At 43.5% G+C, this 12,317-nt stretch overlaps 1 protein-coding gene across 1 annotated transcript; it reads right to left on the bottom strand.

Annotated features, from left to right (window-relative positions):
* Window positions 1-927: 927 nt before the first annotated feature.
* Window positions 928-9,764, bottom strand: LOC121007831 (anterior gradient protein 2-like). Its single transcript, XM_040440070.1, has 8 exons — window positions 9,608-9,764; window positions 7,987-8,157; window positions 7,723-7,786; window positions 6,890-6,942; window positions 4,983-5,059; window positions 4,331-4,394; window positions 3,297-3,380; window positions 928-1,587 (listed from the first exon to the last, which is right to left on the bottom strand). The coding sequence occupies exons 2-8, from the start codon at window positions 8,150-8,152 to the stop codon at window positions 1,538-1,540; spliced, it is 558 nt and encodes a 185-aa protein (XP_040296004.1). The 5' UTR covers window positions 8,153-8,157; window positions 9,608-9,764; the 3' UTR covers window positions 928-1,537.
* Window positions 9,765-12,317: the final 2,553 nt, after the last annotated feature.

Below are 12,317 nucleotides of genomic sequence, written 5' to 3' on the forward strand. Positions count from 1 at the left end.
ACATCTGGTTTTTGGTGTAAAAATGATGCACGACAGGCAGATTGCAGTGTTTTCTGTGACATTTTGGAGCCACGCCATAGACCAGTGGTCTTTGTTTAATGCCACATGCACACAAAACACGGATGCTGCCTGTGTCCGCTTCACAATTTTTGGAACGGAACTGGCTGCCCATTATAGAAATGCTTTCTTGTCCGCAAACGGACAAGAATAGGACATGTTATATTTTTTTGCGGTCCACGGAACGGAGCAACGGATGTGGACAGCACACGGATTGCTATCTGCATCTTTTGAGGCCCCATTGAAGATAACAAGCTGCAAAAAATGCGGCTCGGATGCAGACCCAAACAACGGTCGTGTGAATGAGGCCTAAGGTTAAAAAGTGAGATTAGACCTGGATTATGGCACATTTATTGTTCTGCGACCCTTAGAAATGTTGCAATAAAAGTGGCATCCTGCTACAAAATGCAGTTGCAGTACTTGAAAACTGCGCCATTTCATAAATTTGGTGCAACCACACAATGCAAATCCTGACTTAACAGTGACATGAAAACAATCTCAAATAATAAAAGTCCCCCTCCCCCCAATTCTTTTCTTCACGGGTGACATGAGCTGCCACCAGAGGCAGCAGGGACAGCACTCCGTGTGCTGTCCGCATCCGTTGCTCCGTTCCGTGGCCCCGCAAAAAAAAATATAACCTGTCCTATTCTTGTCCGCGCTTTGCGGACAAGAATAGGCAGTTATATTAAGGGCTGTCCGTGCCGTTCCGCAAATTGCGGAATGCACATGGACGCCATCCGTGTTTTGCGGACTGCAAAAAACGGAAATGTCGTGTGAATGAGGCCTAACTGTATTGCCCCTATAAGCACCAAACACAGTGACCTCGTCCTGACAAATATTACCGAAATAAGTGATTAGTCAACACAATTGTTGGGATAAAAACTGTTTATTTGTTACAAATACATAGTAAATATTTTATAGAAAATGTATACAGTTACAAAGGTGACCTGGATAGAACATGGACAAAGAGAAAGCTGTGAGGATCTCTCGCCTTTTCAGTGTGGACTGTGTGAAAGTTGAGGAACAAATTGGGCAATAAAATATATTAAAAGAGAAGAGGAAAGACCACAGTGAGCTCATTATTAGCAGGGTAACGGTAATATATTAGGATCTCCTGATAACGCCACTACCTACTCACTGCTAATGTATTCATCGTCTACCAAGAATACCATTATCGACCAAAAGGCGGTTTCTTATGTTTGCACGGTGCAGTGTAAAAAGGAATGATGATTGAGCAGAATGGCATGAATTTTTAGCTGAGCGTGGAACCAAAGTTTAAAGACAGAAGGAGCAGTGAGAGGCGCCAACAGACACGAGCTGTAGCCTATACAAAAGGTAGGAAACGGTAACCGCAGGAGGAATCGGAATGTTCGCTGCTGCTTCTTTTTCTGGGAGCTACAATAGTCCTGTGTGATTGGGGGCGTTCAGTGCATCACGGTCACCATTGCTGCACTGGAGGATCTCCTCTGTGGTCAGACACTCACAATTCGGTGTGCAGGAGGATTTTAGCTTTCTTCATGTTTGTGACCACTGTGGGTTAAGAAGAAGAAGAAGATAAACTATTAATCCCTGAACAGGGAAATTGCAATGTTGTAACAGCAGCGTTCCCCACAATAAGGCCTCTTGCACAGGAACGTTTTTTGCGTTCCGTATAAGGAACCATTCTTTTCAATAGATCCGCCAAAAAAAAAACGGAAGGTACTTCGTATGCCTTCCGTTTCTGTATTTCTGTTTTTCTGTTCCGTTTAAAGATACAACATGTCCTTTTATTGTCCGCATAACGAACAAGGATAGTACTGTTCTATCAGGGCCAGCTGTTCTGTTCCGCAAAAAAACGGAATGCACACGGACGTCATCCGTGTTTTTTGCGGACCGCAAAATACTGAAAAAGCCATACGGTCGTGTGCAAGAGGCGTAATGCACATATATATTAAATTAATACATACAATCATAATTAAAAAAAAACTTTACTTTAAAAAAATGTACTTAGAGAAGTATACTTACAGTTATTACAACATAACTTCACAAACACTTCTTTCTAAAAACTGCAACTGACACGGTCGGATTAAAGTGGACCCGTCAGCTCTCCTGACATGTCTGTTTTAGTATACAGTACTTGCATTCCCCATGCAATAACAGTTCCGGAACATGTGTCATTCCTCTGTTAAGCCTCATTCACACGTCAGTGTTTCTCGGACGTGTGATGTACGTGTTCTCCACGGACAACACACGTCCCTATTCATTTTAAATGTGTGAATTCACACATCAGTGTTTTAGCTCGGTCCGTAGGTAAGGTTTTTTTTTAGCACAGAAGAGATTCTTAGAAAATAATTTTTCAGCTGTTCAGTAAAACACTGACAGCAAAACACGGACACACGGATCTTTCACGGACGCATCACGGACCACCTGCTCACAGATTTGAGCACGGACACGGGGCTCTATTCCTCCTACAAACTTATGAATATACACTGACAGCTGGGTGCTGGGAGTGTGTCCCCCGCAGACTTCATGTCCAATCAGTGGCACACACAAAAGGAGAATTGTAACGCCCAGTTGGCAGTTTATTCATAGACGGCTAGGAAGAATAACCGAGAAATGGCGCAGTACAGAGTGAGAAAAAAAAGATTCTCCAGGATTGTTATTTTCTGAATAATATCTATCATCTATCTCTAACCGTGGCATTGATGCAGCATGGTATAGAACAGGAGGAGCTGAGCAGATTGATGAGAGTTTTATGGGGAAAGATTCAGTAAAACGTGTAATTTATACATTTTGGTGTAAATCCACTCGGATTGCACGGCATTGTGTGCCGACAGGTCCTCTTTAAAGACAAAATAAAGGTGTCCTGATGGGAAAACCCTTTCTATATGTTCTATTAGGGTATCAAAAAGACACCAAGGGTGTTCCCCCAGTCCCCTCTATGAGCCACAGCCCCTAAAAAGAAGTCTCATTTGCAATGGCAAACTTGCATAAATGGCCACTCTGAAGGCTTACTATCAAATATTACAGAAATGACTGACTAGCGGCAGCTTTCCCCGAGAAAATCAGATTTTTTTCTGGGGCACTTGGAATTCAGACCCACTGCAGTCAGCCGATGACCGCCCCCGCCATACTAGGGCTGTCCGCAACACATTGTTAATATCCTTTCACTGGAGGTTTTGCGGTTAAAACAGGAATTTCCACTTGTTAAACCTGTTTTTTTTCCTTTGGAGATACAGTATATATTGTATAATACTCACACTCTGGAATATCGCCAGCTTCGTAGGCGTACAGTCTGTTTGAGTATCTTCCTGCAAGATCTGTCCTGACGGTCATTGATGGATCTGCATTACAGAAAGTACAATAGTCAAGACTTGGGGTACTTTCACACTAGCGTTTTTCTTTTCCGGCACTGAGTTCCGTCCTAGGGGTTCAATACCGGAAACGAACTGATCAGGCATATCCCCATGCATTCTGAATGGAGAGTAATCCGTTCAGGATGTCTTCAGTTCAGTCTTTTTGACTGATCAGGACTGAGATAATACCGCGGCATGCTACGGTTTTATCTCCGGCCCAAAAAACGGAATACTTGCCTGAATGCCGGAATTTTTTTCCATAGGAAGACCGCAAAAAATTTTTTTTTAAAATAAATGCCGGATTCGTTTTTCTGGATGACACCGGAAAGACGGATCCAGCAATTCAATGCATTTGTAAGACGAATCAGGATCCTGATCAATCTTAGGCCTCCTGCACACGAGCGTTTTTTGTTTTTTTTTGTTTACGGGCCATTTTTTGCGTTCCGTATACGGAACAATTCATTTCAATGGTTTCGCAAATGTACTCCGTATGCATTCCGTTTCCGTTTTTCCGTTCTGTTGGAAGATAGAACATGTCCTATTATTGCCCGTAAATCACGTTCCGTGGCTCCATTCAAGTCAATGGGTCCGCAAAAAAAACGGAACGCATACGGAATGTACTCCGCATGTCTGAATCATGTTGGAACCATCTATTGAAAATTGTATGCCCAGCCAAATTTCTTCTATGAAATTACTGTATACTGTATATGCCATACGGAAAAACGGAACGGAAACACAACGTATCCATCAAAAACGGACTGCAAAACACTGAAAAAGCCATACGGTCGTGTGCAGGAGGCCTTACAAATGCCATCAGTTGGCATACGTTTTGCCGGCGACAGAACTGCTTGCCCGGATCACTCTGCCGCAAGTGTGAAAGTAGCCTTAGAATCGCCCGTAAAGTATTAGTAAATGATTCGTTGCTTAATAAAACTCACCCACAAACATGACTCTGGGTACATAGAATCCATCTGGAGACTGGTTCTCATCGGCCACGGGGTGCTGTAGAGACAGAGATCTACATGAGCATATACGGGACCAGGGTACATGATTATCTAGGTGCAGATCACTAGAATTAGAGGACGTCCAGGTCTTATAGGTATGTCTGAATACAGCCCTAATCAAATTTATATGGTGTAACTGTGGTATGTGAATGTGCATTAGGCCGAATGCACATGGCCGTGGAACACGGACGTGAGCGGTCCGTGGTATCCCGGCCTGGCATCCTGCTGAGAGCAGGAGCGCACAGCGTCGTTGGTTGCTATGACGCTGTGCGCTTCATGCCGCCGCTGCACTATAGTAATACACTGGTATAGATCATAGTGCAGCGGCGGCATGAAGCGCACGGCGTCATAGCAACCAATGACGCCGTGCGCTCCTGCTCTCAGCAGGATGCCAGGCCGGGATACCACGGACCGCTCACGACCGTGTTCCACGGCCATGTGCATTTGGCCTTACTATGTGATGCCTCATGGTTCTCAAAATGTTTACCACCGGGTTCATTCTGGCATACAGCATTATATCATGTACCAGGGCTACATAAGGCTCTTCATTATGTGATACATAGTAGAGGAAAAACCATAGACTTACCACAACGTTTAACATGACAAAATCCTCTTGTGCCAATTTCTGTGCCATAACATCAGCAGCAAAAGCTTTCTTCAGTTCTACATGGGAGAGAGAAATCGTAAGGGTCTTGCTAAAAAGCAATATAGGAAAAGCTTTAATATGTACAAGAGGCTGCAGTGTGCCCAGCGTGCGCTATAGGTTAAAGGGGTCATACAGTGATGTAAAGATTAGAAATCAGATATCATATAGTACATGAGAATCAAGCAAGCTTAGAACCAGCCCTGTATCTCACATGGACTCAGAGATCTCCTAATTCATTGCTTCAATTGCTCAACTAGCATGTGTCCATCTCAGGGGCCGTGGCCATCTCAGGGGCCGTGGCCATCTCGGGGGCCGTGTCCATCTCGGGGGCCGTGGCCACGACTCAGGGGCCGTGTCCATTCTGCTGCAGCTCTCTCCCTGTAATGGCTGGTGGTGGCAGCAGGAGATTTAATCTGAGCGTGCGTGACCACCTCAGTGAGGTGGACAAGAAATAAGGAAATGAGCAAACAGCAGGTGGCGCTGTACAGATATATTTTATTGACCAACACGGCGGCTATACTAAATTTTTAATTACATGCAATTACAAAAGTGTTCAGATCCAGACGCTGGATTCAAAAATGTAAACTGCGTTTAAATGTAGATGAAATGGTTCTATATATACTCCCCAAACTGGACACATCATTGTTATCAGGGGTGTAACTACCATAGCGGCAGACCATGTGACTGCTATGGGGCCCAGGGCAAGTGGGGGCCCAGTTGGGATCATCTCCTCTTCTACTAGGGGGGGGAAACTTGGTCAGGACTCTACCCTCTAAACTTCTAAAGGAACAACTTTTAGCAAATGAGGCAGAGCAGGGGTCACTGAAAGGGGTTTAGGCGTTACCCCTTCTGTCCTGTGGGGGGTCCTGGTTTGATCCTTGCTATCGGGCCCTTACTTCTCTATGTAGGCCACTGATTGTTATTGAGCATAAAGTCTGTCTCGTTAATGATCAGAAAGATTTCTCACAATTTGGGAGACTATTATAATTGATTAGGCATAGGGATATATGAAAGGTGGGCTTCTATAAGCCAAAATGGAAAGTCACTAAGAAAGAACAGTTCTGACAGACCAGACCAGCCATTTATTACATGGACGGCCATTCATTTGAATGGTCAACATGTACAAAAATACTAAACTTCCTTACATCCCAGCAACAGGACACCTTAGATCTCCTTGATTCAGCTGCACTCGCAGTTTGAATTTGGACAAGCCTTTAATAAGCTGCTGGTACCAGATCTGCTGTTCAGGGGTTTTCTGAGATTCTGATATTGATAACCTATCCACAGTTTAGGTCATCGATTTCAGATTGGTGGGAGTTCGACACCCAGGATCAGCTGTTTGAAGAGGCTGCGATGCTCGGGTGAAGTCTGTGGCCTCTTTCTTGGCCAGTGACTTCACATTCATCGGTCATGTGGCCCAGGCGCAGCTCAGTCCCATTCAAGTGAGTAGGCCTGATCTGTAGTACCAAGCATGGCCACTATCCAGTGGATGGCGCTGTGCTTGGTAAGCTGCGATAAGCACAGCAGCCTCCTCAAACAGCTGATTGGCGGGGGTGCAGAGTGCCGGACCCCCCCCCCCCGCCAATCTGATGTTGATGACTTATCCTAAGGATAGGCCATTAGTATCAGAATCTCAAAAAAAAACTTTAAACAGCAAAACTTAGATATTCAAAACATAATCCTGGACATATTAATTAGATAACCTGCAGGATGTATAAAGTTACAGAAGGCATAATCTGCCAGGATCTGTCAACAGCAGCTTATTTCATAGTTTCCAGGCAGAAAGTTCCTGGACCTTTTAACTATAGCAATCTTCTTTACAATCCCTCTACTGGAATCAGGTTTACCTTGGCTGAAGGGACAGTCTTCCAAGTGATGAATCACCATAAGGGGTTTTCTTCTGCAGAGGGAATTGGACAAGTAAATTTAGGGGAAAATACTTATATATTTAGTATAGGATATATATAGAATACTGAATACATTATTAAAGGGGTTTTCTTTGCTAATGATATTGATGACATTATCAGGATAGGTCATCAATATCAGATCGCTGGGGTTTTCACTCCTGGCACGCTACCTATCAGCTGTTACCTTCACCAGAACTACCACTGAAAGTGGAAGAGGAGGCACAGCGCTGTTCAAAGTGTAGTGGCCATGTCAGGTTACTGCAGGCCAGCTCCCATTAAAATGAATGGAACAGAGCTGCAGTAACCCAGTATGGCCACTACACTTTGAACGGCGCTGTGCTTCCTCTTCCACTCTCAGTGGTAGTTCTGGTGCCAGCAGCTGCAGGTAACAGCTCATCAGTGGGCGTGCCGGGAGTCGGACCCCCACCAACCTGATATTGATGCGTAGCATTGTTAGCCCGTAAAACCTCTTTAACATAACATATCATTACTATTTTATTCTGATTTCAAAATGCTGAAAACGATCACCGGTATGTGATATAAATAATTACATAAAATACGTGGGCAAAAGCAATGTCAATTTAGAATATTCGACTCCCGCTGGACCAGAAATGGGGAGCTTATCTCCTATATGTAATATTCCGTTGCTCCTAAGCACAGTGCTAACCTTTGCATTGTCACTATGAACCAAATCTAATTTTTTTTCTGTACAAAATGAATTGGTTCTGCATTTTCTGCTTTGTTTTATTTCATCTTATAAGGCATGTACTTACAGTTCCCTAGACTTGGCCAAAGCTTCTTCATAGGTCTGAATCCACTCAATGCTGTCACCCCAGCCTGCAAAGAAGAACCACCATTAGTAATGCCTGCTGGGCACTGGGGTTGAGAATGAATTGTATTAGCCTCAGCTCTCTAAGAGTCTTGATATTGATAGGACTGGGCTTTGAAGGTTCACATTGTCTCGCTCCTATCACCTTTGCAATACATAGTAGAACAAAATAATAAATTATAATTCATTGTACTACATAGACACTCGCCTCTTGCAAGGGTTTTGACTTGTGGAGCAGAGGCTTCTGCTTCGGGTTCAGCTTTGGCTGTGCTGCCGGCATCTGGTACTGGCTGCTTTTTTGGCTTTCTTGTAGCCGCCTCTCCCAACGCTGAGCAGAGGAGAAGGAGGCAACAAACAAACAGGTTGGTCTGCATGGTGTCTGTAAGGGAAAGTATAATGCTCAGTGAACAAAAACCGGATTAGAGCACGTAACATTACTGAGCAAACAACAGTTTATGACATGTACAATATGCAAACAATGCGCAGTGCGATGGATTTATCAATATCCTATCATTCTACTGACTATTAATCAGCATGGGTATGAACCACTGAGATGGGATCTCGATTTATTGATCACCGTACATACATGTAGTTGCCCCATCATGGGCAGAGATGTTAGTGAATGCAGTCTTTGTACAGCACAGCGGAACCTGTTGACGCCATATAAATGCTTGTTTGATTGTAAGGCCCCCATGCACATGACCGTATTTTGGTCCATATTTTTTGCGGATCGCACACGGACCCATTTAAAAAAAAAAAAGACGCATGTCCATACATCACATAGAACATGTCCTATTCTTGTCCGTTTTGCGGACAAGAAAAGGCATTGTGACAATGGGTTTTGCAGATCTGTGGTTTGCAGACTGCAAAATACATACGGTCGTGTGAATGCCCCCCAAAAGTCATTGTAAAGCACTGCGGAACATGTGGGTGCTATATACATAAAGATTATTATTCATATGTATGCATTTTAGAACCTACTAGGATTTCCTATTTTTTTTTTTAGAAGTCCAAATCCTGAGTGTTTTATACTAGGCTGGACCCTTTAGAGAATTCATATAGCAATACAAATTCAGCTGATATAATATGCTATTTTGAACTAAAGAATCTGCATTGGTCACTTTTTTAGAAGTAGAAGTCAAAAAGCAGTGGAGATCCTACTTGTATTATTAGAGATCTTTTCTCTGTCTGTGTTCACCTAGACGTGGCGGTTTCCATTTAAAGGGGAAAGCATGATGCAAAGCTGTACCCATCAGGGTGGGTTCACACTTGGGTTTTTGGGGCATTTTTTTTTAAGGCAAAGTAAGAACTGAATCCATTAGGAAGGAGAGGTTACAAGTTACATTTTTCATTCTCTTCCAACCCACTTCTGTCTTTTGCTGAAAAAACCACCACAAAAACCTACAGTATGTGATTAGCACTGCCGCTGGATGGTCCTCGTTGACTTACAATGAGGTCCATCCTTTTGATGGAGTGCTGTTTTTCAAGTCAGACCTGACAGAATCTGCATCAGATGTCAATGTAGTGAAAAAATGCAAAAAACAATATAATGTAGATTTTTAACCTAAAAGCCAATACTTATCTAAATTCTGGAGAATCAACCACATCATGGTTGCGGCTGTAATCATTATGTAGAGTAAATTATGTAGCCAATTAGTTATGATGACTAATTTATGTCCTGCAGATAGGTATGTTCATGTAGATAGACACCTATTAATATACACCTCATATAATAAAGAGTGCAACAAAATAAGTGAGTGCAGAAGAGACGAGGATAATTCTTGCTCTCTGCAGAAGGTTACCTGTGCAGGCTTCTTGCAGCCACTCACCTGAGGTTCTGTACTTTCTCTGTCAGTGTCAGGAGACCACCTGGAGGATCAGTGCTGTAAGCTTGGAGATGAGGACCTATTTATACCCAGGTTGCCAGAAATCAACGTCAGCTTTAGAACCAGGATGTCCTGATCCCTGGAGCCGACTGACCCAACCCAGAGATCAGCTCAAGAACTGCCCCCAACACACCTTTCCCTTAGCTTTAGATTGCTATTGTTTGTCTAGCTCAGATATGCAGGGGACACACCCGGCCTGGCTCTCTGTCCTGGATGTGTCCTACACTTATTGGCTGATGGGTACAGTGGTTGGGAGACTGGTAAAGCAGATATGGCATCATGACATGACGTTATAGATGTTTCCTCAAGGTATGCCTGCAGTGTTCAGCCATTAGTATGATAATTAAAGGCATTTTCCCACCATTCAGGTTATTTTTTTGCCTATCTTAAGGCATATGAATAAAGCATTTAAGTACATAACATGAGACAATAAAGACAGAAAGTACAATAAACATGAGCTTAATGACTAATAGATTGGTATAGAAGGAGAGAGGACCCTGCCCTCGAGGGTTTACAATCTACAATCTAAAGTAATTGTCAGACCCCCACCACCAGTGTTGGACTGGGGTTCCTTGGGCCCACCAGAGGAAATTTATTTTTGGTGCTCAAGCCATATATCATCAATAAAGTCTAAGACTAGTTTAACACCTCTGGTGTTACATTTTTCATCTGGCTGTTCCAGTAGACATAGCCGGGAATCATCCGGACACAAACCGCACCATGCAGCGGTTTGTGTCCGTCCAATCCTCCACATTGTCTGCCAGGATGTGTACGGATCTCCGCCCCGACCCCATTATACTAAATGGGTCTGGCAGACATTTGTCAGCATGCTGCAGCGAAAGATCCAGAGAATTTCACCAGGCTGTGAAAGTAGCATAATAGGTGAAATACACCCAAGTGATGGGATCCAAAGGCAGCTCCAAATGGGATTTTTCTCTTGGACGTTTGGAGCCCACTATGGCTTCAGAGCCTGGGCCCATAAGAAGATCGTCTTGTACTCTCGTGGTCCAGTCCGACCCTGCCTGCCACAGTTGTAGTTATGGCCCAAATCTGCTCTGCATAAAGAAAGAAAACCACTTACCTATTCACCAGCACTAATGGTCCCATCCCTGCTGCTTCTTGTCTTCTGTGGAGTGGACCAGATGTGTGATGCCCCAACCATGGTCATTTGTACCGCTGCAGCAGTCTACAAGGGTACTGAAGCAGCGGGGATGGGACCTCGGCGCTAGAAGGAAAGTGCCGCTGAATAGATAAGTGTTCTTCTTTTGGCATAGCAAATTAGGGGCCATGGGGGGAGGACAACCACTTTAAAGAAGAAACTACTTGCTGTTTAGATGTATTCATTACCATGTAACCCTCAACCCAAAATTAATTAATGACTAATTGTATTTCAAATAAAGAAAAAAAGCAACTCACTCCTTTTGCAAACAGCTCCATTCCAGGAGCACATCCAGACAACCAACGATTTTAATGTCCAAATGAAAGACGCAATCAAACAAGAAACAAGTGTTTGCTCTTTTGTCTTTTCTTTTTTCAGCCAGTTTACTTGGGCCAGTTGTCCGGAGTGAACATTCTTCCAACCCATCACTAGCCCAAGTAAAAGGGCCTTTAAAGGTTTTAGCCAGGAGTTTTACACTGATGATCTTTCCTCAGGATAGGTCATCGATATCTGATTGTCCCCCACAGATCAGATACTGATGACCTGTCCAGAGGATTGGTCATAAGTGTGAACTCCCAGAGACCCCCCTTAAAGGGGTTTTCTGGGATTTTAATATTGATGGCCTGTCCTCAGGATAGGTCATCAATATCTGAATGGCAGGGATCTGACGCCTTGTACACCCACCGATCAGCTGTTCTGCAGTAGCTTCAATACCGGAACTACAACAGCTCTGTCCATTGTGTAGTGGACACAATGGTCTAAGATTTTAATATTGATGGCCTATCCTCAGGATAGGTCATCGATATCTGATTGGCAGGGGTCTGATGACCTGTACACCCACCGATCAGCTGTTCTGCAGTAGCTTCGATGCCGGAACTACAACCGCTCTGCTCCATTGTGTAGTGGACAGAACTGGTCACTGCAGTGCTGCTCCCATTCACTTCAATGTGAGCAAAGCCTGGATATATGGTATATTATTTAGATTTTTATCAACCCTGAATCCTACCTAAGGTTATACTTTTGGTGTGCCAGTAAATTTAATTGTAGTAATGCAGTAAATCTGAAATAGAGGTTTTTAAGTATTCCAGTAGCACAGACAGTATATTGAAACAGCTGTAACTTTGGATAATATATACAATGTGGGATCAATTTTCCATGTGTGGTGGGATTGTTCAGTGATCGGTAGATTTTGGTCTGACGTGTTTCATTTTATCGGAGAGGTTACGGGTGTGTTCCCTCTCAGAACACCCCAATTAGCATTATGCTTGATTGGAATAGATACAATCCCAAGAAGGGCTCGAACACTGATAGGTCACATTCTATTAGCTGCAAGGACAGCAATTATTAAAAAAAGGAAGGACCCCCATCCTCCTTCAATGACCAAGCTGATTAATTTTTTACAATATAATCACTCTATGGAGGAAATGATCGCAATCAAACTAAACAGATATGAGGCATTTAAAGTCTCGTGGGACCTATGGAGGAAGCACACCC

The sequence above is a fragment of the Bufo bufo genome, chromosome 7, assembly GCF_905171765.1.
Source record: "Bufo bufo chromosome 7, aBufBuf1.1, whole genome shotgun sequence".
Lineage (NCBI taxonomy): Eukaryota > Metazoa > Chordata > Amphibia > Anura > Bufonidae > Bufo > Bufo bufo.